The sequence below is a fragment of the Lissotriton vulgaris genome, chromosome 1_1 (assembly GCF_964263255.1).
Source record: "Lissotriton vulgaris chromosome 1_1, aLisVul1.2, whole genome shotgun sequence".
NCBI lineage: Eukaryota > Metazoa > Chordata > Amphibia > Caudata > Salamandridae > Lissotriton > Lissotriton vulgaris.
This window is the reverse complement of record NC_141685.1, coordinates 2,027,726,413-2,027,738,599: the sequence shown is the minus strand read 5'-3', so window position 1 is coordinate 2,027,738,599 and position 12,187 is coordinate 2,027,726,413. Positions and strand designations below refer to the sequence as shown.

Below are 12,187 nucleotides of genomic sequence, written 5' to 3'. Positions count from 1 at the left end.
ACGCTGAGGGGTGGAAAATCTGAATTTCTTACCTAAACAAGGGGATGTGTTGGATGAATAATCCACCTTTTGAAAATATCTATGACTCTCGGAAAACGATGGAAACTTCAGACAGCACTATCAATGCTCATTGAAGGAACATGCAAGTCATTTTACTTAATAATTTGTTTTCAGCATTTTTAATCAATAAAACATTGAACACTAAGAATTTATAATGGTTAAAACCATAACATTACAGTATTAAACATTTTGTCTAAACATTTAACCCCTTGGACACTGATGACGGAACTGATCCGTCATCAGCTGCGGGTGCGCTGTGCTGATGACGGAGCGGTTTCGTCATGGCCCGCTCGGCGCGCCTGCGCGGCGCAAATTCCGCGCCTGCGCTAAGCGTTCTATTGAGCGGGGCGGGCCATGACGGAACCACTCCGTCATGAGCACAGCTCAACCGAGGCTGGTGACGGAGCGGTTCCGTCACCAGCATGCGGCCGCCGCGCGGCCGCCCCGCCCCCTTAGCACTGCGGCTGAAGGGGTTAAGTAGCAATATTTAGAATGATGCTAAAAAAACAAGAAAAAATGGAGAGCCGTTGTATTGTCTGATGAAGAATAGACAAGGCCGTAGGTGTGGTCATCAGCAGAGAACTTGAGGGGCCCAGGGGCCCCTTCCATTACTGTCTCTGTAACACTCAAACACAGAACTAGGCAGGGCATCTTCCTTCCTTGCCTTAGTGTCCCGGACCTCCTTTGCAAGCCAATGAGCATAACTTTGTGACTATAGAGGAAATGGCTCCTACAATCAACACGAACGTGGCTTTTCTCAAGGTCCCTGAAGATTATGCTATTTGCGGTTTCGAGCTCCATTGTCAATTGTAAAGTAATGTGAAACTGGAACATATGCAATGCAATAAATGTTCCAGTTTTATTCCCTCCATGATTTGGGATAACTAATGTAGCCCATTTTCCAGACTTTGGCCCTCATTTAGAGTATGGCACACAGCATACTCCGCCAAATGCATAGTGGATATCCAATCTGCCAAATTCACATTTCCACAGTTCTGATGTACTTTTTTCTTACTGTGGATAGTAAGGGAAAACCTGGCAATCACAAACAGGAAAGCAAATAAATGTATCCCCAGTAGCTGTGAGAAAAACTGCCAGCATATCAGCGACATTTATGTTTTGTTTTTCAGCAACAAATTTCTGCTTTGGGATTTTAGTTTTGAAGAACAAAAAACTCTTCTGTGGACCTACATTAACATGGCAGCCGCTCAGCAAAGTTACAATGCCTTCAATGAGCGGCTGTTAGAATAAACTAAATATGGCAGGTTGCACTCCACCAGGGCAGTGGAGTACACCCCTCCACTGACCTGCTGGAATGGAGTTTAGTTTGGTGTACTCTACCTAAGGACATTTGTCCATGGCTACACACAATAGCCCTTTGCATAGACAAACACAAATAAGTGAACATGCCTAATGAATGTGCATGATAGCAGCAAGCAGTAACTGTGCAACAGGTCGATATCATGTATAGGTGCAATGACGTCTGCACAAGTGATGGATTTTGGCATTTGGGGAGGTGCAGACTATCAATCAGGAATATTCAATCACAATGTCCTATCATGTGGTGTTTATTCAATAACAGGTATAGGGCAAAAGCAATTTAAAACAAAACACTGGCATAGCCAATATGTCTCGCCTATGACTTTGCCATTATGTTTTAGTCATGTTGTACTCTAGTGTGGCTGCTATTCAGTGTAGCTAAAAGCTATATGTGTATAGGGGCATGGAATGAAGTGTTCTAAAGCTGTGTAGAGTGTAGTGTTATGAAGTGGCATGGCGTAGAGTGGTGTTGAGTTGAGTGGTATGGTGTGATATGGAGTGGTGTGTAGTGTTGTGAAGTGTAATGTAGGGAGTAAAGTGTTGTAGAGTGAAAGGGCACAGAGTTGAATGGAGTACATTGTGAGAGTGGAGTAGAGTGTTGTGGAGTGCTATAGAGTGTTGTGGAGGAGTCAGATCAGAGTTGACCAGTGTAAAGGGTGTTTTGTAGATTGGAGTAGAGTGGCCTAGAGTGGAGTAGATTGTGAGAGCGAAGTGGCACAGAGTGGAGTGGTGTGGCTTATAGTATAGTGTAGTTGCGTGGACTGGCATTACATAAAGTGGAGTGGAGAGGCGTTGTGTAGAGTGGTGTGATGTGGCGTAGAGTGGAGTGCAGTTGCATGGAGTGGCATAACGTAAGAGCAGAGTAGAGTTGCATAAAGTGGAGTGGAGTTGAATTGAGTGGAGTTGAATTAAGTGGAGTGGTGTGGTATACAGTGGCATTATGTAGAGGGTAGTGGTGTTGAGGGGAGTGGTGTTGTGTTGAGTGGCACTCCATAGAGTGGAGGGGCGTTGAGTAGAGTGGCTTGTGTGGAGTGGCGTGGCGCAGAGTGGAGTGACACGGCGTAGAGTGGAGTTGTTTGGTGTAGAGAGGAGTGCAGTTGTGTGGCATTGTGTAAAGCAGAGTGTTGTTGCATGGAGCAGAGTGGCATTTCATGGAGCGGAGTGTCATTGCGTAGAGTGAAGTGGGGTAGATTGGAGTGGCATGGAGTAGAGTGGATTGGTGTGGCATAGAGGGGCGTGGAATAGAGTGCAGTAGCGTGGAGTGGCGTAAAGCAGAGTGGCACTGTGTACAGAGGAGTGGTGTTGTGTAGAGAGGAGTGGTGCTGTGTAGAGTGGAGCGGCGTTGCATAGAGTGGAGTGGCATGGCGTAAAGTGGAGCGGCATTGCATAGAGTGGAGTGGCGTGGAGTGGAGTGGTGTGGTGTGGCATAGAGCAGAGTGAAGTTGCACAGAGTACAGCTGTGTAGAGTGGAGTGGCACTATAAGTAGATCTGTCCACGCGATGCTACGCAGCTGCTGGAGAAGGTAGGTGCGCAGGAGCGAGCACCCATCTTAACCTCACAAGGATGCAGGCACAACCAGCGCAGCTAAGCCTTTGGAGTTTTCCCAACGTACATTCAGAGGGCATCGCATGAACAGATCTACGTATAGAGATCATTTGACTTTCTGGGTACTTCTCCCTAGGGTCCACCACGAGCGACCTCACACATTTGACGGGCTTTTCTCCCTTACTGACGTGCACTTACATTCCCTTTTAGGTCCTGAAGAAACGCTACAGATCACTAGGACTTATATAGCATGAAACATGTCAACCTTGTGTTTAGTTACATTGGCACATTAAGCCCTCTTGTAACTCACCAACCCTTTGTTTTTTTTAGCATACCAGGGGCACCACAAGAATAAATTACCCAACAGTGGATACCCCTAGGTAGTTTTAACCTTTCCTGCACGCACCACACCACCTCTTTCCTCTGGATCCCTTATCGTTCCTTCCCCGCCCTCACACCCGCACTCACCTACCGGCTTTTTCTCTTTAAAATATCTCCGTGAAAGAGACCCTTCGGGGGCCTGTTGGGCTTTGCAGCGCTGGCCCGACGAGGAGCCAGAAAAAGCCCGATGATGAAGCATGACATCCTTCTGGGTGTGTGAGGGCGAATAAGAGGCAAAACTTGGCCTTCCCCTTCGGGATTGGATCCTTGAAACTGGAGATATACATCTGCCTCTTTTCCTTCTTTCACCCATTTTCTATTACCTCTCCTCTATTCTAGTCTCTTTCTTCTATTTCAATTCGGGTGACATACACTCACCCGTTATCACATAACAGTGTCCTTTTTGATCTTACTGTCTGTAAACTATATACTGAATAAAAATGACAAATGCCGATAGTAATAAGTACGGGTGAACCTTCGACTAAGACCAACAAGAAAGAAACAAAAACATTGTCCCAGGTACGATAAGATAAGCACCAAAGTATAAAGATACCAGTAGTTAGGTCCTGCTCTACAGGAGAGAACAAATAATAACAAGGAGGAACACAGAGGAAAGATTAACCACTAGCAACCAAGCTGCTTTAAAGGACAATCAAATACACAAATAAAAAGCGACGGGCGGGCTGTAAGCCCACAAAGTGTTTACAACATGTCTCAAAGAGCCAGCACACACGCTGCCTGGGCTCGACCTTAAAATTATCCTAAAAACAAACAACTAGTGCAGAATCCATAGTCTTATCTCTTCCCAGTTCAGTATTGTACAAGACGGTGCTTGGGTATGTGACATCCAGTGAGGATTTCTGAAATAAGTCAGATTCTGGGTATAAATTAAACTGAATTTATATCCAAAAACAAAGTATGTAACTCCTGATCAGTTTCCAAAGAACCTGTATCATAAACAGCTTCATAAACAGGTATATACTGAGTGCAGGCTCTAACAGGGATATCCAGGTGCAGAAGATACTTTATGATATAGCAGAGTGTAAAAGGGATGGCACAACCTATCAGAAGCAATGAGCAAAACAAAACTAACAAGTGTGAATGTCAAAGCACTAGGCAGAACTGGCTAAGCCAATTATAAAGTATTAACTATTGGATGCACTGGGCACTGTGGATTAGGCACATTCATTCAGTGTGGCCAGTTATCCTCTCTGCTCCAACTTCATCAAAATAAATGAGTACAAGTGCATGGGGCACCTAAACTACACTTCATCCACCATGTCTCTTTGATCCTGCCCCCACAGAAGCAACAGATATGGGAGTGGTAAAATGTTCATTAAGGTCACAACGGCCCATGCATGGTGAACACTTCAATGTGCTGCACGGCCAGTACTTCCATCTCCAGCTAGACTAAGCCTTGCCACAAACCATCTCATTCAAAATCACTGCAAACAACCATTAGCAACCTCAATAGTTCTCACCTTTCAGAGATGTTACCCCATTTGCTTTTGCTGATGCTGATCCATATAATTACCAAGCTGCCACAGCATAAGGATTTGCAAGCACTTCTACATACACATTTGCAGTAACAAGAAGAGAGAGACCTATCTTGGAGCAGTACATTTAAAAACGTTGCATCAAAGTGAAAGGAGTCACCCTTAGCCAATTGCAGGTAACAGGCTTTCAAAAAAAGAAAACTAAATGAACTTTTTTTAAAAACACAAATGCATTTGGGAAGATTTGGAGGAGTCAGCAAGTCACTGATGCTGAGCAGAGAGAGCAAAGCAAGAGAGTGGTGGAGTGTGGGGGAGCAATGAAGGGGCAGAAGAGATTTGAAAAATAAAATTAAAATAAAGCAGAAAACAGATAGAAGGGATGGGACAACATTGAATGAACTGGGGGCGGCAGAGAAACATGGACATCATGGGTGAGAATTTGAGCGGGAAAGCAGCACATGAGAAAGAGAGGAAGAAAGCACATACTTTCTCTTGGAGTACTGATAGAAAAAAAAACGTAGTTCCTTAAAGGTAAGCAGTGGAAAGAAGCCAGTGATTGAATCAAAAGGATGGTATAGAGGCTATGGAACAGGAAAGCCAATCTATTGTAAGCAGCGGGCTGAACCGAAGTACACTTTTGCAGTATTGGTATTGTCCGCAATCCTCGTCAATAGATAGCCAAAACCTAACAACAAACACCTGAAAACGATTTCTCATAGAAAATGGACATGTACCTTGCATTGGAATTCTTGAAAAAACATTCTCTGCAATTCTCTCTGTTAAAGTGCAATCTTTTTGTACTTGATCCCATTAGTGAAATACTGTCCTGTGAGTGTCCATGTTGGTGCTTTGGCACCTGTGATGGAGCAAGTATTCGCATGTGACGCGACTTGCTTGTATCAAGAACCTCAAATAACATTAATAAGTTAATTCAACATGTTTTTCTTATTAATATTGCACTTTTACACTACACGGGGGTGTCCCAGAGACGCTTCCCTATGTGTTTACTGAAAGTAATGAAGCTTGCTTCTAATATGGTCGCTGCTTTGCGGGAAACTAGTCTGCGCATGCGTCGGTCATACCCACGTAATGTGACGCACTCGCAGTTCTGGAGGGAACTTGTTGCTCATGCGCAGCATTGCTAAAAATGGCCGCTTTGTTTTTCACATGCTCCGTGCTTGCACTGCTGCTTTAGCAAAACCGTTTGTTCTGCTTAACTCCTAATGCTATAGTTATTATAAAGTAAGGGATGTAGTATAGCCATTCACGGTATACAGTGTATTCATTTTTCCTGTATTTCTAAATTGTTTTCGCTTACTTTTCATGTACCATCTTCGGGGGGGGGGGGCTGGGAAGCGCTGGTACTCCATCTTGAAATCCGTATAGAACCAGTCATGTGATGAGGGAAAAGAAAGTCATGCAGCAGTGGAACCCAGCCAGCTGGCAGCCGAAGGCAAGATGCTCCTGGGAACCTGCACTCCGACCTAGCTGAAGAAGCTGACTTTTACCTGCAATTGCTACAAATGTATAAGTTTATTGCGTACCCCATTGTCTGCTAAAACCTCTCTTGCCATGGGAACTGGAATGTAAGGGGTGGGTTCGAAAATGAATATTAAGTCTGGGAAAGTCTAAAATTTAGGAGGTACCCTGGCCTAACCTCCTCCCTTGCCCAATCAGAAAATAGGGAACCTTTCACTTGCAACATTTGTGGGTGGTACATTGTCCCGAAAAACAGTATAATATACCTAGGTTTAGCTAGAGAAATTGTCCGACTTGTCCGAATAGCTGACCTGTCACTGACCCAACGAACTCTATAGGTGACTGATACAGAGAGCAGCGGAGCACTCTGTCCGGAATTTTCCCAGACTCAGTCGAAGTTTGGGAAACCTTAAGTGCTGGCAAAGCACTTTGCTAGGAGATTCGAGAACCCAATCGGGGTTATTGGCAGATTCCTTGCAGAGAGGGGGTAGTGCAGGCGTTGCATCCGAAGCTGCAGGTGTTGGTCGTACCCTTTGGTGAGCCCGGTCCTGATCCAAATCCTGAGGTTATCCTGTCCTGACTGTCCATGAGCTGTACCTGCTCGCCTACTGGCAGCCTATGTCCTTGAGGGTCCTTTCCCGCCTTTTCCGACCAACCCGTGGCCAGGGTTGGTCTTCATTCTGTCCTAGGAAAATATAAAATTGCGTGGGTGGTTGTCTTTCTTAAACTTCTTTCCTTTTCCCGAATAAAGCAAATTGCCTATTGTCCTTTACCCTGTTTTTCTCTACAATAAGGTTTTCGTGCAAACTGGTTTATTAGAATGTTCCATTCTCTCCCTACCCTTAAGAAAATTCAGAATCACATGCATGTATAGTGTGTTCCATTCTTACCCTCCCTTTAGTTAATAAGAACATCTGGACGAATCAAAGTAAAGTTTCGTTTCTTATAGACTGTTAGTGATAATCAAAAGTCTGCTTTGGCTAGTATGTTCCCTTTTTTTCCCTAACCCTCCCTTTAGTAAAGTTGTGACAGTTTGCTGATCTAAGAATAGCGTGTTCCCTATTTTTCCCCTTCCCTTTATTTTTCGAATTCTAAATGTTTCTAACTTTAATTCATGGTTATACTATCTTCTTAATCTTAGTGATAGATAGTTTGATTTGTATTAACCTGTGGCTCATGGAAACTGAAGAAAACGATAACTAGATAAAGGTTTTTGAAACTTCTTGCGTTTGTGGTTATTATAAAGTACAACCGTTATTTATAATGTTGCACAGTATTTTTATGCTATTTACCTACTCCCAAAACTAGTTCCTGATCCATTGTGATCTTAGGTACCTGTTACAAGGATTGGTAAGTCAGGTACACAGGAATAAATAAATGTTAGTCGGGTGACCTGCGCGCTCTATCACCTGCAATTGCACAGCGCCCACCCACAAACTCCGTGTGATCTTGGACTGGCCACCCTTCGCCACCAATCATCCACTTCTATAGCATGCATGCACTAAGTGAATGCTACACAAGTACTGACGTACTCATGCTATCAAACACAGTATTCAAAAGGTATGAGTAGCTGTTAGAGAGAACTCCGATGGCCTACTCAGGAAAAAGCACTGCGGATTTTTCTCACACAAGAGCAGAGAATCATTCAAAGCTAACATACAGCAAAGCCTTGTCACTGATGGAGCCAACCCCTTGCCAAGGCACCAAAGTGGCACCTTAATGGCCAAGAGCACAAAGGCCTACACATTCATTTCCTCACTACAGTCTTGCATGGGGAACGTTCACTTTCCTCCAAAATACACGTTTCAGAATATCTCAATTGAGACACGCTGCTCTTAATTCATTTTTAATTAAAATATATTCCACTTTTTAACAGCTAATTTCACATTTTTTTGGAGTCATGAAAAAGACGAAAAGTTCCCAAAAGTCAGAGGAAATTAAATAGCAAGTACATGAAGGAAGTCATTGTCGGCTGGTGCGTGTCCCTTCTTCCTGTGAAACAATTGACCATATTATTCATAATGTACGTGGAAGTGAAATGGAAATCTCCATCTGCAGCTGCTGTGAGTTTCCTTTGTAGTGGCCCAATGGTGTAATTAGCAGTGAAATGACAGACACTGACCTCTAGCCTCGCCTCGAGGGACCGAATCTGCTGCAGACTTCTCAAGTGTTCCAGCTCCAGCTTGTCAATGAAGGCATTGTTGTTGGCTTCTTCGGCTAGGAGCTGTACAAGGACAGGAAGACATTTTGTGAGTGCAAGAAAGACCCATGATATTAATGACATCACCAGTTTTTTTTAGGCAAACTGTAGAATGATGCTACACCTTTTGCTTCTATTTATGAGTTCATTATATCCATCGATACACTCAGTAATATTAGATATATTTGCTACTAAAATCAGAAATCCTGCTGGCCCGCCCTTGAAACATCAGAGCAAATGGATGCTCAAAAAGCTCATTTGTGACATCTCTATAGTCTTGCTCTGGCCTTTGGCGAGGCTTTAAGCATGACTCCTGGTTTACAAAGCAAGGAAGCATGTCTTACTTCTGGAAATCTATGGGTAGGTCACACCTAAGCCTGGTGTAGGACACAACAACTCAAGGAAAATGCTCTGTGAATCAGCCTTGGCGATTGAGGAGTAATTTACACCTAAGACAGGAGCAAGACAAGACTTCTCATAGAAAAGGCCCGTAATGAGGTTAAATTGGTGACTGTTACATACATAGTTTATGCCTGATAGTTATAAGTTGCACTTGCTATATTTTTCAGATTGCTAACACTTTCTTTTAATAGGAAAACATATATATATTCACTTTTACATATAAGATTGCACAAGCAAAGATGGTATAATCTGCAATATGAAACTCTTTCTACTTAATCACAAGAAATGTTTGCTGTCTAGCATACACCTTGCAGTAAACATATTATTAGGAGCAAAATTCTACATCTTGAGCCGCTACCTAATACAACTATCAGGGCTATCAACAAAGGTAAATAAAACTTGTGAGTAAATCTATATGTGTAATTTACTCTTAAACGTTTGAGAAACTTTACTACTTTAGGCTATTCACAAAACCAGTGCAAAGTTATTCAAATTGTGCAACTTACATATCTCCACCCCCTGAAAAAGTGACTGGAGCCTAATTTACAAGTGTAAGTTACTACTAAAAAAATAGAAAGTCTAGCACCACAAATGACCAAACCCTGGTAGTGTCGATTGAGAGAGAAGGGGATTGGGTAGGGAATTAGGGGTTGGAGCACCATTAAAGTTTTTACGTATAACAATAATGGAATTTGAAGGTTTGTGGTCTATCGCTCAAGCAAGCTATACTAAACAACATTAGAACGAGACAAGAAGGTGCAAGTGAAAGTAAATGCCCCAGAGGAGACCAAAACATACCTTTTTAAAACTCCATGAATACAGTACAACAATACCCGGTTTCCGTTCATAGTAGTTTGTTCTCAGTGCCTCAAGTTCTACCACAAAAGAATACAATCATATAGTACTGCTGCTAAAATGTTTATTTTCCTGAAATAAATAGACACTCCAATAGCTATGGACAATGCCACTACAGGTGGTTAAAAAAGAAGGGCAACACTGTCAATATTTTCTTATTTCTCAGCATCCTCAGATCCATGCCTACCAAAACTGTGAGATGCGCCACCACCCTAAACTCTGAGATTGTTCTCCTGGAAAACAGAAATAAGGCTTTGTTCCTTATAAACTAAAGCGGCTGCTCCAACTTCAGTGATTAAAACGCCTACAACAGATCCAGCGTGTTACCTCTTAAAGATATGTCTCGGAAATGCCCTTATACTTTGAAGTCACAGAAATTGAACTTGAAGAACAAAAACAAAAAAATGGGCTTCTGAGCAAGAGGGAAGTTAGTTGCTGTGGATGTGCCATACTTTGTCTGATATTCCACCACAGTTATCAGCAGCAGGCGAGGACTCACAAGTGGAAGCAATCCTCTGATGAATGGCTACAAAATCCTGAATTATGTCAACAGGTGTCTAGTACAAATTTAGCCACTCAAGTAAATTCAACTGAAATTAATTGCTGAAAGTTGAATAAATATTACTAAATATCGACAGTATATTGAAGGAGAATGGTGAAACATGCAAAAGTGCTAGCATATCATTACATTTTGCAAAAAGACAAGGGAACCCAAAAGGTATGCCATAGGGACCTTGGCAGTATCATATTACACAAAACAGTGGTCCCTAGTTATGAGCAAAATAATGTACAGGAACAATAATCAAACATCTAATAAGTGATATGTCTTTTGTCCAGCCGGACAAGAATTTTATTTTTTCATTCAAATAGATTTCAAAAGTTATGAGAACCAATAGATGTCAAGCGGGCACAGCCGTGACCCTTAACATTCAAGACAGAACAACGAAAAAGGTGGCCAAAAAGGCAAAGCAAAAGTATGTCTGTATACTTGTAGTCAGTGTTACAGACTTAAATTGTTTAAAACACACCATTGCATTTTTTCAATATTACAATAATATATTGCATATGGGGTTGTTATGGTCGACGACGTTTCGATGCCGTTTAACATGTGGGGCATCATCATCAGGACAAGAAATAACATCATTGTTGTCTTGAGCATGAATTATTAGTACTATGCCTTTTGTCACATTACTACATATAAAATAATTACATGGGCGAAAAGAGGAGGGAAAAACAAAAGATAAACATCAATTCTAGGCATGTTACTTTAGACCTCAGAAATCTGCGTGAAGTGATTAAAAACGCTGAGTGAAGATGTGAAAATCACGGCGGTTAAAAAGCGGCGCGTGTGGGTCGTGCACTAAATAGGAGTGATCAGTGGACCATTGTGAAAGTGAAGTTTAAGTTTACCAGAAATGGTTATAGAGCCGAGAGCAGGGGTCCTAAAAATGACGAAGTTGGTGTCCTAAACAGGCGCGAGTGAAGGTGAAAACCCGAGCACGGTAAAAACAATGACTGGTGGTATTTCCAACACTGAGCGGGATTTTAAAATCAGTGATGGTGGTGATTGGAGCCGTTGTCGGAGGGTTCACGATCACAGTAGCTAGTGGTGAGCGCGGCATGCAGACTAGGTGACTGCTACGTGAGGCAAACAGTTCATATACTGGAAAGCTTCCGCCAAAACTCGAAAGCATGCATAATGCAGGGCCAAGTGGAGGATTATATATCGGTAGACCTACGTGTGTGGTTTCCTCGTGGTCTCACTAGTACATATATAAACCACACACGTAGGTGTACCGATATATAATCCTCCACTTGGTCTTGATTTTCACCTCTTCACTCGCCGTTTTTAATCACTTCATGCAGATTTCTGAGGTCTAAAGTAACATGCCTAGAATTCATGTTTATCTTTTGTTTTTCCCTCCTCTTTTCTCCCATGTCATTATTTTATATGTAGTAATGTGACAAAAGGCATAGTACTAATAATTCATGTTCAAGACAACAATTATGTTATTTCTTGTCCTGATGATGATGCCCCACATGTAAAACACCAACTTTGTCATTTTTAGGACCCCTGCTCTCGGCTGTATAACCATTTCTGGTAAACTTAAACTTCACTTTCACAATGGTCCACTGATCACTCCTATTTAGCGCACGACCCACACGCGCCGCTTTTTAACCGCTGTGATTTTCACCTCTTCACTCGCTGTTTTTGATCACTTCACGCAGATTTCTGAGGTCTAAAGTAACATGCCTAGAATTCATGTTTATCTTTTGTTTTTCCCTCTTCTTTTCTCCCATGTAATTATTTTATATGTAGTAATGTGACAAAAGGCATAGTACTAATAATTCATGCTCAAGACAACAATGATGCTATTGCTTGTCCTGATGATGATGCCCCACATGTAAAATGGCATCGAAACGTCGTCGACCATAACAACCCCATAT

The 12,187-nt window shown here is 42.4% G+C and overlaps 1 protein-coding gene across 1 annotated transcript in view; it reads right to left on the bottom strand.

Annotated features, from left to right (window-relative positions):
* Positions 1-12,187, bottom strand: part of LMNTD1 (lamin tail domain containing 1) — a 1,301,017-nt gene that overhangs the window by 569,025 nt on the left and 719,805 nt on the right. The window contains exon 8 of the mRNA XM_086938753.1: positions 8,405-8,506. Coding sequence (XP_086794879.1) covers positions 8,405-8,506 — 102 coding nt within the window. The remainder of the gene's footprint in view (positions 1-8,404; positions 8,507-12,187) is intronic.